This window comes from Chrysochloris asiatica, unplaced genomic scaffold (assembly GCF_000296735.1).
Source record: "Chrysochloris asiatica unplaced genomic scaffold, ChrAsi1.0 scaffold00003, whole genome shotgun sequence".
Classification (NCBI taxonomy): Eukaryota; Metazoa; Chordata; class Mammalia; order Afrosoricida; family Chrysochloridae; genus Chrysochloris; species Chrysochloris asiatica.
In genome coordinates, this window is record NW_006408521.1 from 21,821,106 (window position 1) to 21,835,002 (window position 13,897).

The window sequence follows — 13,897 nt, forward strand, 5'->3', positions numbered from 1 at the left end:
GCAGTGTTTCACTCTGCTGTGCATAGGGTCGCTATAAGTCGGTGCTGACTCGATGACACCTAACAACAACATCTTTCTGGTATTGTCTACTTTCAGCGAAGATCCATCCGATGTAAACAATGATATCCTTCATTCCACGACCTCGTCTGAATTCAACTTGAACCTCAGGCAGTTCTCTGTCAATGTATTGTTGCAGCTATTTTAAAATTATCTTTAGCAAAATTTTACTTGCACATGATGTTATTAATGATATTATCTGAGGCAAGCTTTTAAGACTCCAGGAACTACACAATAAACTAGGAGACAGAACAGAGCACTAAACGTTTTATTTGGCCTATTAATTGAAATACCTCATGAAGCCATGTGTACAGTCTTATTTTATGTTGTTTAAAAATGGTATTTGCAGTCATTAGTCTTGAAAAATTCTGTCATGCTACCTCCAGCATCATTTCTATCACTAAGGCCATATTTTTCAACTACTAATCCTTCCTCTTTGTTTCCAACCTTTGCATTCTAATAGCTCATACAGGGTGTCTATGAGTTGGAATCAACTAGACGATACTTAAAAACAACAACAATGATAATGCCTGGTACATGGCAGATGGTTAATACATATTTGCCAAATGAAAGAGTGACTTGGATTGATAAACAATGGAAAGTATAATCCTTGTCAATATTGACAAATTCCTACAGTCAAATCATTTTACTTTTCTATTGTAAGAATCAGAAAAAACAAAACTCTGGTAGCATAGTGGTTACAAATCAGGCTGTTAACCTCAGGGTCAGCAGTTCAAAACTACCAGCTGTTCCACGGGAGAAAGAGGAGGTTTTCTACTCCCATAAAGATTTACAGCCTTGGAAACCCTGTACAGCGTCTCTATGAGTCGGAACCGACTCCACTGCACGTAACAACAACAACATATTTAATGTTTTATTTATTTAAGGTGAATAAAAAAGCAAATTAAAACCTTACAAACCGATTTGTCTTTAGTATTCATGCACATAATTTTTTTGTATATGACAATTATTCTTTTTTAAAAACAAATGATTATTATTTTGGGGATATTTTTTAAATTAACCATTTAAGGTAGGTCTTTGTTTTTGTTTGTGTATTTCCCCCTTTACATTGAATAAAAAGCAAACCTGGGTTTAGGCTGTTGCATTCTATGAGCCTGACTTACCAGCTTCACATCCTTTAAAGTCGATGGATAGTTTGTCTTGGGAAAATTATTCAGATATTTGCCAAACTCTCTTCTCAGAGACCTTTTGTAGAGCTATTGTATGATAATTAAAATGCATTTTAGCTTTAATTTAAATAGTTATCATTTACTGAAGGATTTGTATGTGCCAACCATTATATCAGGGACTTCCTTTATGTTATTTTAGTTAATCTTCTAATATTGAAAACAGCTTTTTAAAATTTTTGTGGGAATAAAAACGGCATATGACCTGTCAAAGTATTACATCAGTAATAAAAATATAAAGTAAAAACTATCTAAAAATTGTTTGCTTTTAAAAACAACTTTGTGAGATCAAGATTCTTGATTCTTAGCCCCATTTTACAAACGAGGAAATAGGCTAGAGACAGAGCTGAGATCATCAAGCTGCAAGAGGCAGTATTGGTATCAGAACACACATTAGCCAGATGCCAAGACCCACCCTTAGCCGCTACCTGGTACCGCTGTTTATGACTTCGTTGCACTTACTTGGCAGAGGTATGGGCTTTTGATGGATTTGTCTGAAAGAAATGATTTCATATCAATTAAAGGATGGAGCACCACATGAACAAGTTTTTCTTGTTTATACTGTTTGTTTACTCTTCCCACACAAAGATGTTCTGCTATCATAAAGGCGTCAAGATGAATGGCCAATAAAACATCTCCAAAGATAGGAGCAGCGCCAAAACCTTTGAGATAAACAACATTCTTCTCCTTCATTTTTAATAAGGAGGGGCCTTTAGTAAGGGGTTCGATTTTAGTTAAGTTCAAAAATTTGGGGATACCTGAATATTAAGTCTTGCAAATCTAAGCAGCTGTTTTTGTGTTGTTGTTTTTTTTTTTTAAGTTGTTGTTAATTTAGCACCTTTTCTATTTAATTGTGAAACAGTGAACAGCAGATCTTTACAGCACTTAGAAGCCACGCCTTTTGTGGAAGAGCAATGCAGGTGTCTATGGTAACTTAACTGAAAAGAAAGAGTTCTTACTTTGGGGCAGGAGGCAACGCTGGCAGATGTGCAGCTTCTTGTCTGTGACTAGACCCTCGGTGGCGCTCAGCAGGTATGGGTTTTTCTGGATTAGGAAAATTCTGATATTAGGATTAGAGTGAAATGTCTGCCCAGCCTCCAGATCCAGCAATCCCCAAACCAAACTCATTGCCATCAAGTAGATTCTGACTCATAGTGACCCTGTATGGAGTTTCTGAGGCTGTAAATCATATGGGAGCAGAAAGCCTCATCTTTCTCATGAGGAGCAGCTGATGGGTTTGAACGACTGACCTTGCAGTTAGCAGTCCAGTGCTTATCTGGGTGCCACCAAAGCTCCTGAACCTAGTAATATCAGAACCAAATTTGGTCTGATGCCACTGATTTGTTCACCTGTCAGTCTGGTGGTATTTGAGAGGGACCAAGACTCCCACTCGGCACACACTACCACACCTGTGTCCACCCTCTCCCTGGCAATCAGTGTACCTAGGGACAGAACCTGTAGGGACTAGACCTGTGTTTGGGGACTGGTGGGAGAAGGTGTTAGTTCTCACCTTTGACTTTCTACAGTCTCCATATACACACAAAGGTTATAAACCCTGGTGTGTTTTGATGAGTTGTAAGATGTGTAAGTGACTTGTTACTAATAAGAAGTAAAATAATAGCTTGTGGATAGTCTACTTTGGAAAGATCAGTTGATCTCACTTGCATTTCACTATGTTTTCCTGGATGAAAAGGAAGAGCTAGGGTTATAACCAGTAGACAGGAAAACAAACAACCTAAAAGCACAGGAAATCTATGTCAAATTCCACAGTCAATTGTTATTGCTGTTGTAGTTATGGGCCATCGAGTTGGTTCCGACTCATAGCAACCCTGTATAGGGTTTCTGAGGCTTTTAAAATCTTGGCAAGAGCAGAAAGCCTCATCTTTTTCCAGCTGAGCAGCTGGTGGACTTGAGTCATGGACCTTGTGGCTTTCAGTCCAGTGCTTATCATATGGAGCCACCGCACTCCCTAGAGTGTTGCTATTAAGCCATTGATATTGTCTGATTAAAATCGGGTACTGGATGTGTCTCCTGCATGGTGTAAGGGTTGGGAACTATAGACTTTGACACTGAGGCAATTCCGACTCACAGTGCACCTTTAGGACAGAGTAGAACTGCCCTACGGGGTTTCCCGGGCTGCCGGCACTTACCAACAGCAACAGCAATCTGTATGGAAACAGACTGCCATAGCTTTCTCCCTTAGATTGGCTGGTGGGTTCGAGCCTCCAACCTTTTAGTTAGAAGTCAAGCGCTTAACCATTGTGCCACAAGGGCTCCTTATTGCCAACGATATGGACCCCAAAGGAGTAAAAGTAATAAGAGCTCAACAATTTAAATAAAAGGTAAGACACACTTCAGAGTTGGTATGGTGCACAGCAGTTAGGATCATATTTCAAGTTTGTGACAAGCTACTCGGTTAAAGGTTTGGCTCATGACGTCACAAATCAGTAACTTCAAAAAGGGAAACAGTGGACACTGTAGGTACTAGAGGACTCCTGGTGTGGCACTGTACAATCAGCACTGGACTGCGAATCACAAGGTCCGCAGTTCAAATTACCAGTTGTTCCTCAGAAACCCTGTACAGGGTCGCTATGGGTCGGAACCGACTCAACGGCACTTAACAACTTAACAACATGGTAGGGAGAGGAGTAGAAATTCTCTGAAACTGGATTGTGGTAATGCTTACATAATTCTGCAAATTTACTAGAAATTGTTGAATTGTACACATCAAGTGAGTGAATTTTAGGATATTTAAATTATAACTCAATAAGGGATCCCAGTAAATATGATTATTATTGTTATTACTCCATCATCTGTCACCACAGTATCTGTAAATTCTGGGCACCGTGCCAGGTACTGAAAAATACTAGCTCTAAGCCTCAAGTGTCACCAAGCAGAGGATGTTGAGGCTCAGAGAGGTTAAGGAACTTGCCTCAAGCAATGCAACTAGGAAGTGGCAGGACAAACTATTTGAGCTTAAAACCCAGGCAAGTACTTCCTCGCCAGCCAATACCTCACAATGTTATTGTGGACTCTAATTTCCCATGCCAGATTTACTTGCTACACCGCCTTGATGTGGATGCCCTTGAGAGGATTAGGAATGACTCCTCTCTTTCACAAGCAGGTAACTCTTCTGCTCCGAGGCACCTCTGGGTTAGTATGAACTACCAGTGTGTTGGTTCATAGGCAAGCACTTAACAGTTCCTAATGTCGAGGGACTTGTAAGTGTTTATTAATTCATAAGTCTTTTTGTAAGTCCACAATTGTTAATAAGAGTTTAGGAGTGTTAGGATTCCAACCCAAATCTCTCTGGCTCAAGACCAGTGCTTGGAACCAGTTCAAACCATGGCTGATGAAGGAAAACCCAAAAGAACCAGAAATTGCAAAATGTCGGTAGCCAAAACTATAACTGGAACTAGAAAGTATGGATTGAAGCCCTGGAATGGGAGATTTGGAAGAGGTGCAAGAGTCCTTTCAGGATCCTGGTATGAGAGATTGGACTACTGGTCGGACTCTGGAGAACGAGACACATTCTTCGAGCCCTCACTGTTGTTTCCGTCTCTGCCAGTCAAGAGATTTGGTTGCTATGCAATGCACATGCTATCCTTGTTTTCTAGGGGTGGAATTAAGTTTCTAGCGGAGCACTGACCCTCACTTTCCCCCATTATAGTTATCACTCCAGGCACTTACATTTGCAAATTCCAAACAATTCCTGCTTCACTTAGTTGACTGTGATTGAACTTGGAATAATGGGTTTGAAGTCCCACTCAAAACCAGGCTTTTACACACCACAACATCCTGAAAGAGCTATAAGCTGAAGGCTAAGCTATGGGACATCCATCTTCAGACAGGGGAGGGAGAGGAAGGAGAAGCCTATGATGTAGGATGTCCTATAAAAAAACAGGTGAGATTCCTTTAAGACTGGTGCCACCAGACAGTGGATGAGGATTTTCTTAATAATTGGAAAACGAGGCCTTTTGTTGCCATTTATTAAGAATATTGGAAATGTAAGTGATTATGTCTTCATGTTTGATGTGGACTTATCTTATTTGGAATCAAGATTAAAATCCATCCCAAATCACCCAGATTTGTCTATTTTACCTGAAACTGTCCCTGGAGGAGAGAATGGCTTTGAAGAGTGACTTGGCTTGGTTGATCTGTTCACCATGGGAGCTTAAACACAAACATATACATATGATTACAGATCTATCACACTGAAGAAAATTCACCTATGGAAATATGCATTATGAAAATGATGGTAGGAATTTGCAAAGAAACAAAGTTATTAAACACATGGTCATTAAAAGCACACTCCACATAAGAAACATCTTTAGAGTGAATGTATTAGTGATTAAAGGTGTATTCAAATTGTTGTTTTATAGCAGAGAATCTGTTAATGTGAATACTGGCTAGAAATTTCATCTGCCAAACTGGAGGATGGGAGATGTAAAAGTTTTGTTCTGTATCAGGAGAAATGGACTGTCACAAAAGTGGCAGGTGGACAAAGTATTAACTCCCCTCTCCTACCATGTACTTGTACACACGTCTCTTGAATTCCATGTTGTGTGTGTTTTTTGGTAGTGGGGTTGGAGGAGAGGATGGATAACGTGTATTTGGAGGAAAGATCTACTTCCATAAACCACACCATGAAAACAATGTGGATCACAGCAATCCAGTCCACGTTGGTCATGGGGTGGGTACAGAACTGACATGGGCAACCTTTCTTTCTTGCTTCCTTGGCAGTTCATAACAGCATATTTGTTGTTTCTTCAGGATGGGTGGCTTGGGAATTCAGGTGGGGTTTCAAACTGTTGATAATATTATGGGAGTGTAGTGGAGGATTACTACATGTTAGTGGGGTTAAAGCTGAACACTGTTACCTCCAGACTCTTATTTGAAGAGGCAAGAGGCATTGCTTAGACTGGATTATATTCTCCATAGCAGTTAGATCAATCCAGAGTAAACATGTGGCTTTTAAATAGCATTTATTGTCATATAAAACAATATGGGCCTAAGCTAGAACGAAAATTAAAAAACACGACCCAGCGCATATTTCACGCTCATCTTTTGAGTCCTCTGCAGAAATTGCTCCTGGTGCAAAATCTGAAATGCCAATAGGGTGACTTGCAACTTTTTGAGCACTAGGTTCTCCTAGGATCTCATTGTAAGTGAAGGCAGTTGAAGAACCCAAGTTCTTTCACAACTGAGATGGGAGTATTCAATCATGAAAGTAGAAGGAGAATGGAGGCAAAAGGCCATGAAACGGAGAGATGGGTCACTCACCGATGGGCTCTGTGCAATGAACCAAAGGACAAATGCTGTGGTCACAGAGGAGAGAGACCAACCACAGTCAATTCCTGCGTCCCTGAGCGTTTACTACCAAATAGCGCTGGATGCCCTAATCAACTGCTAGCAGTTTTTAGAAGCTCAAAACTAAAAACACTTGCCTTTTTCAAAGGGAGGTGAACTGCTTTCTGTGGGATGAATATAGTTTTCATCTTCATCTTCAACAGGGACCACATAATCAGCCTAAAAGACATGTAGAAATGAATGAGGGAAATGCTGTGCATTCATATTTTACTGTGTGGGAGAGGGTGATTTAAAAATTCTTTACTGACGTAGCGTTCATATACTATTCCCCCACTGCCATCAAATCGATTCTAACTCACAATGAGCCCCCCAGGACAGAGTACAACAGCTCTCTAGGGTTTCAGTGGCCTCATTTTCTCCTGAGAAGCTGCTGATGGGTTTGAAGTTGTTTTTAGCAGTCCAATGCTTATCCTACAGTGCCACCAGGGTTTCTTAAATTCCTCTATTTAAAGTATACAATTTATTAGATTTAAGTATGTTCGCAGAGTGGTGGAACCATCTCCACAATCTAATTTTGAAGACTTTCGTTACCCAACCCCCCTCCCCACAAAGAACCTCTGTTCCCTTAGCTACTTCTCTTTCCAATCCCTCCCTTCTAATCAACACTGAATCTATTATCCCTCCCTTCTAATCAACACTGAATCTATTCTCATCTTCTATATTTGCCCCACCTGGACATTACACATAAATAGAATCATATGTTAGGTAGTCAAGTATGACTTCTCTCATTTGGTAAGATCTTCAAGGATTTTAATGGTTGTATTATATACCAGAACTTCATCTATTTTTGTGGTCAAATAATATCCCATTGTACGGATAGACCACATTTTGTTTAATCCATTCATCCGTCCATGCACATTTGAAATGTTTCCATCTTTTGGGCATTGTGAATAATGCTGATCTGAACCTATGTTTTCATTTCTCCTGGTATATACCTAGGAGTAGAATGCTGGATCATGTGGTAACTCTATGTTTAACAGTCTGAGGAACTGACAACTTGCATTCCCACTAGCAATGCATAAGGGTTTCAATGTCTCTGTATCCTCAAAAATAATTATTATTTTCTGGGTTTAAAAACAATATTACTATAGTTGCTTGGGGAGTGAATGGGAACCTCTACTCGCCTCACCATCTTGCTTGCTCTGCCTTATGCTAAACTTTAAATGATTTTTTGTACATGGTGTGAGATAGGGGTACAACTTCATTGTTTTGCATGTGGCTATCCAGTTGGCCTAGGACAATTTGTTGAAAGAACTATTCTTTCTTCTATTATCTTAGTATCTTTGATGAAAATTAATTAATGTTGGGAGGGACTGAATTTATATCACTAAGAAACAAAGGAAATAACCAGACTTCAAAACTGGTTTTTATAACTTGTCCTGGTGTAACCAAGATGGATATTCTGAGAAAGAAAAAACACATTTATTGAGCACTTGACATGTGCCAGGTGATTTTCTAAGTATGTTGTATGTGTTATCTCACTTAATCCTTATAAAAATTCAACTATCCACCTTATTTCAAGATGAAGAAGTTGAGGCCAGAGCAGTTAATCAGCTTACTCAAGGTCACAGAGCCAGGATTTGAAGACAGATAACACCCATACTCTTATTCACTACCCTCTAGTATCTTTCTTCTTTCCCGGCTCTTTCTGTCTTATTTTTACCTTCTCTTCACTAAATTGGAGTCCTGATGTGGAACTATAGGATAAGCATTGGTCTGCTAACTGCAAGGTCCGGAGTTCAAACCAACCAGGTGCTCCTTAGAAACGCTATACAAGGTCGCTATGCCCTGATGTAAATTGCTGGATCCTCAGAAACCTCCTGGAGCCCTGGTGTGGCACTGTAGATCGCAAGGTCAGTTTGAACCATCAGGTCAGCAGTTCAAACCCATCAGCTGATCCTCAGAAATCCTGTACAGGGTTGCAATGAGTCAGAACTAACTCAATGACTTAACAACAACAGAGCAGTCCAGTGTTTAACCTACAACACCATACCAGAGCTCAATAGCGTGGTTGAATTGAATTGAAATAGCCTAATCCAATATCCAGGGCTGGGAAGAGGTTGACATAGTAGCATTGAATAGTGGGCATGTTGATTGGCTGTGATATTCCTACAGGACCCTTTTGGTCCCATGGTTTCACCTCTCTGGGGTAGATTGTAGCCAGAGTGACATGCTGTCAGAGTCAGGGGTTATTTTCTCCCAGGGGTTAGCGCCTATGAAAGTAGACACTGAGTCTCCCCCGACCCCCACCCTGAAGATGTGCGCACTCTCTCTACCCCTATTATTGTTGTTATGTGCCAGCCATTGAGTCGGTTTCCACTCATAGAGACCGTGTATAGGGTTTCCTAGGCTGTAAATCTTTATGGGAGTAGAAAGTCTCATCTTTCTCCCACAGGGCTTCTGGTGGATTTGAACTGCCAATCTTGTGGTTAGCAGTCCAGTGCTTATCCTTCAGTGACATCTGGGATCCTCTCAAAGCCTATGTTGTTGTTGTTGTTAAGTGCCATCAAGTCAGTTCCAACCCATAACAACCCTGTATAGGGTTTCCAAGGAATAGCTAGTGAGCTTGAACCGGCAACCTTGTGGTTCAAACTGACTTTGCAGTCCAGCACATTAGCTGAAAGCCTATAGTCACTAGCTCAAAGTCTATAGTCAATAAAATTCTCAAGTGTCTTATATCTGGACATAGAACACTGGTATCAAGAAACAATAATAACATTGTAAGGTGTGATGATATCATTTACGTATTATAAATTGGAAGCACCATGTACCACCAAAGTTTCCCTAACCTTACTTTACCACCTCACAATTTCCTTCTTCTGAATTCTCAAATTTGTACTTTTCTCCCCTGCAGTACTAGATTATTAGATTATTTTTCTAAAATGTCTAGAATATGATCGATATATTGTTATTGTTGTCAAGTGCCATTGAATTGCTTTCGACCCATAGCGGCCCTGTATAGGGTTTCCAAGGAGCAGCTGGTGAGCTTGAATCACCAACCTTGCAGTTCAAACAGCTTTGCAGTCTGGTGCATTAACCCATAATGCCACACCAGAATAGAATAATAATATTTCTGGAGTTGAGAAACTTTAAGTCCTGAAGAACAATGATGGAGTCCTGGTGTGTCGCTATAGGATAAAGCACTGGATTACAAGGTCAGTTTGAACTACAAGGTCGGAGGTTCAAATTCACCAGCTACTCCTTGGAAATCCTATACAGGGTTGCTATGGGTCAGAACCAACTTGATGGTACTTAACAACAACAACAACAGCAATAAAGAGCAATGATGGGAAGAACAAAGAAAACCCTGCTTGATCCAATCCAAGCAAATTCTGTTTGTAGTCTTCTCTTCCTCTCTAAACCATTAGATGGTCTAAGGAGCGGGGGTGTATAATGTATATGAAAGGGATTAAAAAAGTACACAGAAAAATGCAATTAAAATATAGTGGAATTTTTCAACAAACTTTTTGAAGATCCTCTCATATTTCTAGCATTGCAATTCAATGTTTTAGAATAGATGCTATCTTCCAAAATAAACAATTTGTAACTAACAAGACCACCTTCGTGCTGGTGAAATATTTTAATATAAACTCCGTTATTCCATGTTTGCATCACAAAACGTTGGCAGTAGTGACATTAGTGATAGATCTTTTGAAGCCAATCTGCCCATCTTATCCTCCGTCTGCTGGTCAGCTTCTCCCTGCCATCTCTCAAACCAAGGATTGACAAGCCACACTCTCACCCTCTAAGTCTGATGCCTTTCCTACTCAGTGTGTCCTGGGAGAAGGGGCCATAAACTACAGTGCTTACAGGAGGGGACCACTGGTGTGAGTGGTGAGGAAACAAAAGAAAAAAAATCCAAAACACAAAAAAGCAAACCAACTGTCATTAACTCAATTCCAACTCATGGCAGATTTATAGGACAGAGTAGAACTGCCCCATGGGGTTTCTAAGGCTGTAAATCTTCCTTCAGAGCAACTGGTGGGCTAGAACTGCTGACCTTGTGGTTTGCTGCTGTGTATTTAATCACTGCACCACCAAGCGTCCTATAGCAAATAGGAAAAGGGATCAGGAATTCACATTCAACTGGAGGGTTGTCATAAGGCTTATGACTGGCCCAGTCTTGTCAAGTATTCAGTTTCCAAGAGAAACTAGAAATCAGGATTCCTAAAAAATAATATAAAATATACTAGAATGAAATTCGGTATACATTAAGATCCTTTAGACATGTTGTGAGGAAGGACCAGTTCCATCATGTTTGGTAAAGTGGAGGGTCAACAAAAAAGAGGAAGACCCCAGTGAGATTGACGGATACAGTGGCACCAATAGGATCAAACATTTAACATGAGTTGTATGGATGACGCAGGACCAGGCAGTGTTTCATTCTGTTGTGTGTGCACAGGGTCGTTATGAGTCAAAACTGACTTGATATCACCTAACAACAACATGTATCAGGCACTGTATTGACGGGCACTGAATTGATTGCTGTATATACGTTCTCTTATTTAATCCTCTGGAGGGGGTCTTGGGACAGATTTAATTTACCTCATCTTCAAGGAGTTCTCTGGGCTTGGGTGGGACTTGAGGTTTCTGAAGAGAAGTGGGAATCGGCAGAGTGGAGGTGAGTCTTGTTTTCGACGAAGTCCAGCTGGGCTTACTGGGAAGTGTCTTGCTGACAGGTGGAGACAGCCTCTGGCTTGAACGATTGTCTTGAAAGGAAAGAAACATAAGACAAATGATAATTTCCTGGGTAGAGGCCATCTGAGATCTAGAAAACATAAACGACCAGTATCTCGGTAGTCAAAAATTATTAGTAGTAAATTATAGTAAAGCAAAACGCTAGCCAGACATCTCAATTATCTTACATTATAAAAATAATGTGACCCTCAAAAGCTCCTCCCAAGGGAGTGAGGAGCCTTATGGATGGAGGGAAGCTGACGGTCCAGCATTCTAACAACCTGAACAGACAGATGTTAAGCATCTGTATGCCTGAGAGTTTAAGAGCCTGTCTGATGTAAGGTTTGCATTTTGCTGCTAACCTAAAGGTAGATGGTTTGAACCCACCCAGCAGAAACATAGAAGAAAACCCTGGCAAAGTGCTTCTGTAAAGATTTCAGACAAGACAACCCTATGGAGTTCATTTCTACTCTTCTAACACATGGGGTTACCCATGTATTGGGGGCCTACTCCAATAACAAGTCTGAAGGGGTCTCCTTGGTTCACTTTGCCTTATGACCCTTAGGGACAGTGAGTCTCCATCGTGTTTTTGTACATTAGAACCACTGGGAAGTTTTTTTTAAATGTTGAGATCTGAGCCTCACCCCAAACCCATTAAGTGTGAATTTCAGGAGGGGATTAACATTATAGATGTAAAATGTTCCCCAGGTTCTTCTACGGTGCATCCAGAGTTGAGACTACTGATCTTGGTCTATGTGCATGCTACTTTTCTCAGTGATTTCCCTCCAACCACGGGGAATCCGGAGCTCTACCCTGGTCCAGGATGGTTTTTTACAGGTACCAGTGAAGGAGCTCCAGCTTTGAAGGCAGGCCGATCTGAGTTCAATCTCCCGCTCTGCCACTCCCTGTTAATTTAGGCCACTTTTTCAACCTCTCTGGAACTTACATTTCTCATTTTCAAGCAAGGTTGATAATATCCATTTTAGAGAATTATTGTGGGGGTTAGAAAGAAAGCCATATGTGCAGGGTGTCTAACAAAGAGTTAATGCCTAATCAGTGGAACTAATGGTGGTGCAATGGTTAAAACGTTTGCCTGCTAGACCAAAGATAAGCTCTGGACAAATGTCAGCAACACCATGATCACCGTGGACATGCTTGCTCTCCTGCATTTGCGGAACGTCAGAAGACTGGAGCACAGGTTTCCTGAGGCTGGACCTGGCTGTGGCCATTTAACCAGTGAGGCTCACTGGAGGCTTAGGGTCCTCTCCCTACCCTCTGCCTCATCCATTTAAAACTTCAGTCTAAAAGCCTGTCTGGTGGTATGAGATGGAGGAGAGGCATTAGCCGACCCTGGGAACTCTGAAGGTCATTGCTGGTCTGTACAAACATCTTAAGGGAAATTCTAGGCATCTTGTGCACAGCACGCTCTAAAAGAAGTGGGGCTAATGTCAAGGTCGGTTTCCCATGGGATTATAGGGGGTCAGGAGAAGCAATCATCAAAATTGCCTGTTTTCAAGAATCCAGATTTAGGAAGGAGATTGTTCCTGTCAGACTGAAAAGTTTTGTACCTTGAACTTTATTAGCCATAGGTGGTTAACTGATCTTCTGTTTGGAGGTTGTAAGAGTCAGAGAGGACTGGGCAGAGGGTCTTCAGGTAGCCCACCTGCAGCCTGGGCCTGCTCTCACCCTCCCCATGGAGTGCCAGGGTCCTGTGGGGCAGCCTCACCTATATACTCGCCCCTGGTGAAGGGCAGGGCTGGATGAATTGTCCTCATCTCCTGCTCGGCTGGAGGGGGCTCATAACTGTCATCTCCGTTCTCCTCAGCGGGCATCACGTACATCTCCGAGTCTGAGTGTTCATCTGGATTTTCATAATCGTTATCCTGGGGATGCAGACAACATCAGTGTTCCTCGTGTGTGTGCCCAGTCCAGGGAAATTCCTACCAGAGGAGGCAGGCTGCTCCTCTATTGTATGGGTGAGGAGACCAAGGCCGGGAGAGGCTGGAAGACCCAAGGCTAGGCAGATCTTAAGAAGCATAGCTGGGAGTTGAAGCCAGGCCTTTCTGACTCCAAAGTTCATGACCTTGACTGCTATGCTGCCCTAGGGGAAATGCTAGGGACTATTGATTCTTATAAGGGCTGACTGAAACACTGTATGTCAACAAAGAACAGTAGAAGACAGTCATATGCTATTAAAAAACAAACAAACTGGGAAAGGGGCTCAATAAAATAGAATTACTAAAAGATTTTACTTATTGTGAAAAGTAGGTGTCGTAGCAGGAAGGTAAAGGGATGTATAGGAGTCCCCAGAAGACTTTGAGGAGATGATAATTTGAAGACAGCCTAGCTGGTAAGCCACACTGGGCTTTCAATGGACTCAAAGTCCATTCTCTTTCTGATTTATTGTTGTTGTTTCTAATACAAATTTTATTTAAGTCCATATTAAAAATCTATTGACACGATCCAAAATTGAAACCATTTGAAGAACATAAGGTGAAACTCCTTAGCTCCTCTCTCCAGAGGCAATGTTACTAGTTTTCTGTGTGTTTTTTCAGAGATAATCTATCTATCTATCTATCTATCTATCTATCTATCTATCTATCTAT

At 41.2% G+C, this 13,897-nt stretch overlaps 1 protein-coding gene across 1 annotated transcript in view; it reads right to left on the bottom strand.

Annotated features, from left to right (window-relative positions):
• Positions 1-13,897, bottom strand: part of BLNK (B-cell linker) — a 91,278-nt gene that overhangs the window by 30,878 nt on the left and 46,503 nt on the right. The window contains exons 5-8 of the mRNA XM_006831187.1: positions 13,018-13,174; positions 11,160-11,323; positions 6,692-6,773; positions 5,346-5,417 (exon numbers count right to left, since the gene is read on the bottom strand). Coding sequence (XP_006831250.1) covers positions 5,346-5,417; positions 6,692-6,773; positions 11,160-11,323; positions 13,018-13,174 — 475 coding nt within the window. The remainder of the gene's footprint in view (positions 1-5,345; positions 5,418-6,691; positions 6,774-11,159; positions 11,324-13,017; positions 13,175-13,897) is intronic.